Below are 4,078 nucleotides of genomic sequence, written 5' to 3' on the forward strand. Positions count from 1 at the left end.
ATGGAGGTTTTCATGCGAGTGGCTCACATGTGTGACAGCGTAAGGAGACAAAACGGTGAGCACTTGTACTAGTCCCTGGGCCCAGGGTCATTTAGTTGTGTGGGGATACGATGATAAATATATTGAATATAAATATGACTGTTCGTCAGCGTAAGGAGCAGCACACACACGAAACTACTCGCTATGAATACAATTTTTCTACGGGAAAGCAAATAGTTAATACGTGCCACATGTTTTCAGAACCGGCCCTGACTGAAGACGGGGGCATAGTTGGCCTAGTTGTGGGCTCGACATACCCGGACGATATGAGAAGGATTCGTTGTATTTTCCCTGACTTATGGTTTCTGTCCCCGGGCATCGGTGCGCAAGGAGGGGACCTTGAGGCAACGATTGAAGCAGGTGAGGATCTCGTTTTCAAATTATGTTGTGGGCGCCCTACACAAGGAGTTAAAAGGCCCAGTTTTGTATTACAGTCCATCTGAACACTTAGCGTTGGTGCAGTGGGAGAGAGGGATCTGCATGTCACCAGTGACCGACAGCCTGTATTAGGTCAAAATGCTGGCTAGCGGCCTCTGCTTTTAATTTGCATTCAATGTTCATCCACCTGTTTACAAATATCCTTCAAGCTATGCCCCAATCTTCAGGACTAAGGAAAGATGGTCTCGGCCTTATCGTCAATGTCGGTCGTGCAATATCCGAAGCAGAGGTAAACGAATCCATCGAGGAACACGACACCCAGACTGACACCCGCCATACTGTGCTTGTATATACAAGTCCCTGCTGCGTTTGTTTTTGCCAGTTTCTCGATCGCCTGCGTGTGTTCCTGTGCTACCTCTTCCCAACAGGACCCCGGGAGAGCAGCCCAAGAATTTCAGAAGAAAATGAATGCTCTAGTGGAAAAGTTCAGAGACTCAGCATCGTGAAGTCTAGCTACACCACAAACACCGCCGCTTACCGCAGAGCGGCGTACAAGGCAGCAGCCTACTGGTCATAGACGTGATTGGGACTCAGTTTATTCTCCTGTTTGGCTTCCTTTCCCTGACTGGAGCAATACGGGCCTACGCTGACATTTTTTTAATTGAATAACTCTTCATACACTAATTCTTTTCAATGTTATTCGCACATAGGGGGCCTACAAGCAAAGGCTAGGAGTCATTCTGCGTAAATATTTGTACCCTATAAGTTTAGAAAAACAACGCACAAAGCACGCAACACTTAGTGTAAAAATCAACAGAGATTCAATAGTGTCAGTCCAACAGTTCGCGTGCAGAAGAGCACACGCGGTCCCCTCCAACTCCCCGAGCGTCAATTGTATACGCTCCCGTCTCCCAGTAAGGGTTAAAGCCCCTTACATAGGGTTTGTATAAGAACTTAGATGTTGGAAGGATACAAGAAGACACGCACACGACCTCCAAAGGACTTGGGGGGCAAGTTCTTCCTGAAGCGGGCGCGCACGACGCCGCTGTTGCCGTGGGGGCGGCAGATCTTTCCCCAGATTGTCTGCAAACGACAAAACACGCAAACAGTTTGTGTATTAGAGGGGGAAGGTCTTCTTAAGTACGCAGCAACTACTCTTAGTCTAGGTAGTGCGCCGTGCCCAACCGAGCCGACAGGCAGAGCGTCCCTGAACCCTAGAACCACGCCGTACCCTAAACTTGGTTCCCTTCTTCTCTGTCTTCGCTTTGTACACATATGCAACGCGCTTGCCCAGGTAGAAGGCGGTGTCCTTTCTGGTCTTCACATTTTCCAATTGCAAAAGAGAACGAGATGGGTTCTGGTTCACCTTAGACCTGAAACAAAAGCCCGACACAATTAACCCCAATCCTCAATCCCCGCCAAGCGCCTTCGTAAGGGCGCCCCTTACGCTCCAGTTGAGGCATGCATCGAATCCGTAGTAGAGAGGAAAGCAGGCGCGCTAAGAGGTGGAATATAACAGTATTTTTCTTATGGTGAGCACGGGGCTGCCCCTGCGCAAGACCCAGGAGGGAATAAAACCACTAGGGGAAACTACACGGTCTTGCTTGAAGAAGAGGTGAAGCAAACAGGAAAAAAAGAAATGAGGAAAAATCCCTCACCGCTGATAACCGAGGACAATGCCTCGGACATAGAGCCTGACCGGCTGCTTAGTGCCCTTGACTGGGCGCTTCTTCTCGGTGGCCGCTGCCGCCATCTTTCTTGATTGGGAGTTTGCAGGTGTTACCAGTAAACAGGCGGAGAAAACTGCACAAGTCCCGCGAAACACAAGAAAGGGCCCCTTGGTGCAGCAAAAGAAGGGAAGGCGAGAGAGCATGCCCTAAGCCAGCAGCCCTACCAGCGTGGGGTTAGGGAACGCAACAGCACCCCACTAGGGCTCTTCATACGTCGCTGCATTTGGGGCTGCAGCCGAACGCTGGCCAAAGCCGTAGCCCTGCGGCCGCAGTGGGGCAGCAGCGGCCGCGCCAGAGCACCCACCGCATAGTGGGGCTGCCGTTGCTTCAAGCCCGACGGTGTTGTATGTGGGGAATAGCGGGCGATGCAGGGTTGTGGAGAGACGCATTTTCCAGTTGTGGCGGTATTTAGGATTTATTATTCCTAACTTATACCTCCTTTTTCCTCTGTAGCCACCAGCATGAGCAAGGCGCTCAAGGAGGGTTTGGAGGGGGAGGAGCAGCGGCTCCATAGGATTCGCATCACGCTTACGTCGAAGGACTTGAAATCTATTGAGCGTGGTGAGAAATCAAAATTAATAAAATGCTCTTTCTTCAGCCTGAGCTGCCCAGCATATCAGCTCGGGGTCAACATCAGCAGCTGCCAAGACCTGTTATGTCATGCACCTGCCGAGACACGTGAACCTCCTTTTGGCGCCTTTGCCTTCACTGAGCATGAACNCTGTTATGTCATGCACCTGCCGAGACACGTGAACCTCCTTTTGGCGCCTTTGCCTTCACTGAGCATGAACTAGCATTTACTTTATAACATAACGTTCTTCGCCTCTCTTTCTCAGGGGCGTTTCAGGGAAACCGTGGAGCTCTTGCCTCCCCACCTATCTTTGTATATTGTCTTGCAGTGGCGGGTACTGAGTTGACAAACGATGCATAGCATTTTTTTTTTCATAAAAAGGAGAAGGCCTGTGCACACGTTGATGCGGAGATGCGTATAATCACAATTTATGGGCCTCTTTACCGTCGCATTTCCGATCGATTTTGCTCATGCTTGTTTCCTGTGTTTCCTTCTTGTTTCCTGTTGATCCGCAGTGTGCACGGAGCTCATTGGAGCGGCAAAGCAGAGGAGACTGCAGACAAATGGGCCAGTACGCCTGCCTGTCAAGACCCTGCGGGTCACCACTAGAAAGTCGCCTTGCGGAGAGGGTGAGCGTGTTTCGCGTATCAGTTGAAGACCCCCAATGCGCTTTTTGCCCGCATGGCATACGGGCTTAGGCTGCCTATACGATTCGTAGCAGATGTATTTCCGCAGGATGCTTGCGAGGCCTGCGTGCTAAAGGTCGTATGTGCTTTGCGTTTGTGGTTTCTCATGTTCTTAGGAACGAACACATACGACAGGTTCGAGCTGCGTATCTACAAGCGTTTGATCGACTTGCACTCTGCAAGCGACGTGGTTCGACAGATCACGTCTATCAACATCGACCCCGGTGTTGAGGTGGAGGTTACTGTGTCCAACATATAAATAGAGTCGCTCATCTGCGGATGACGCGGCATACGGCCATCGGGCCACGCCGCACGATTCCAACCCTAAAAACTCGAGTCTTCTAATTCGTACTTTTCTTTTCCTATATATTGTTGCAGTGTACACACAAGCCTCAAGCGATTCTCTAGCTATGTACCACGGCCCGTAGGCCCGCACCTATATAAGCCAGATGAGGCAGGCCTCTTCTATACTACTCAATGTGTGCCCATACACATTCGTGTGGGCGAGCAATGCTTATTATAACGCCGTGTGAGGCCAGCGGCATACAGCTCTAAATAGCGCAGTAGCGGCGCCTTTGCCCGCGCGGGGATTCAATGCAGCCAAAGCAAAACCGCGAGCATCCCCAACTGCCCGTAACGGGGCAAATAGTTCGGTGCAAAGGGAATGTAAGTAA

The 4,078-nt window shown here is 50.7% G+C and overlaps 2 protein-coding genes across 2 annotated transcripts; one reads left to right on the top strand and one right to left on the bottom strand.

Annotated features, from left to right (window-relative positions):
- Window positions 1–1,371: 1,371 nt before the first annotated feature.
- EMH_0078930 (60s ribosomal protein L33-A, putative) lies at window positions 1,372–2,170 on the bottom strand (the record flags this gene model as incomplete). The annotated part of the gene is made up of 3 exons (XM_038022764.1): window positions 1,372–1,500; window positions 1,649–1,790; window positions 2,076–2,170. 3 exons carry the CDS (start codon window positions 2,168–2,170, stop codon window positions 1,372–1,374), a joined length of 366 nt encoding a protein of 121 aa, XP_037878618.1.
- A 438-nt stretch (window positions 2,171–2,608) lies between these two features.
- EMH_0078940 (40s ribosomal protein S20, putative) lies at window positions 2,609–3,663 on the top strand (the record flags this gene model as incomplete). Its single annotated transcript, XM_038022765.1, has 4 exons — window positions 2,609–2,708; window positions 2,984–3,052; window positions 3,234–3,347; window positions 3,521–3,663. The coding sequence occupies 4 exons, from the start codon at window positions 2,609–2,611 to the stop codon at window positions 3,661–3,663; spliced, it is 426 nt and encodes a 141-aa protein (XP_037878619.1).
- Between the last annotated feature and the right edge of the window lie 415 nt (window positions 3,664–4,078).

Source organism: Eimeria mitis, genomic scaffold, assembly GCF_000499745.2.
Source record: "Eimeria mitis Houghton genomic scaffold, Emh_scaff4978, whole genome shotgun sequence".
Classification (NCBI taxonomy): domain Eukaryota; phylum Apicomplexa; class Conoidasida; order Eucoccidiorida; family Eimeriidae; genus Eimeria; species Eimeria mitis.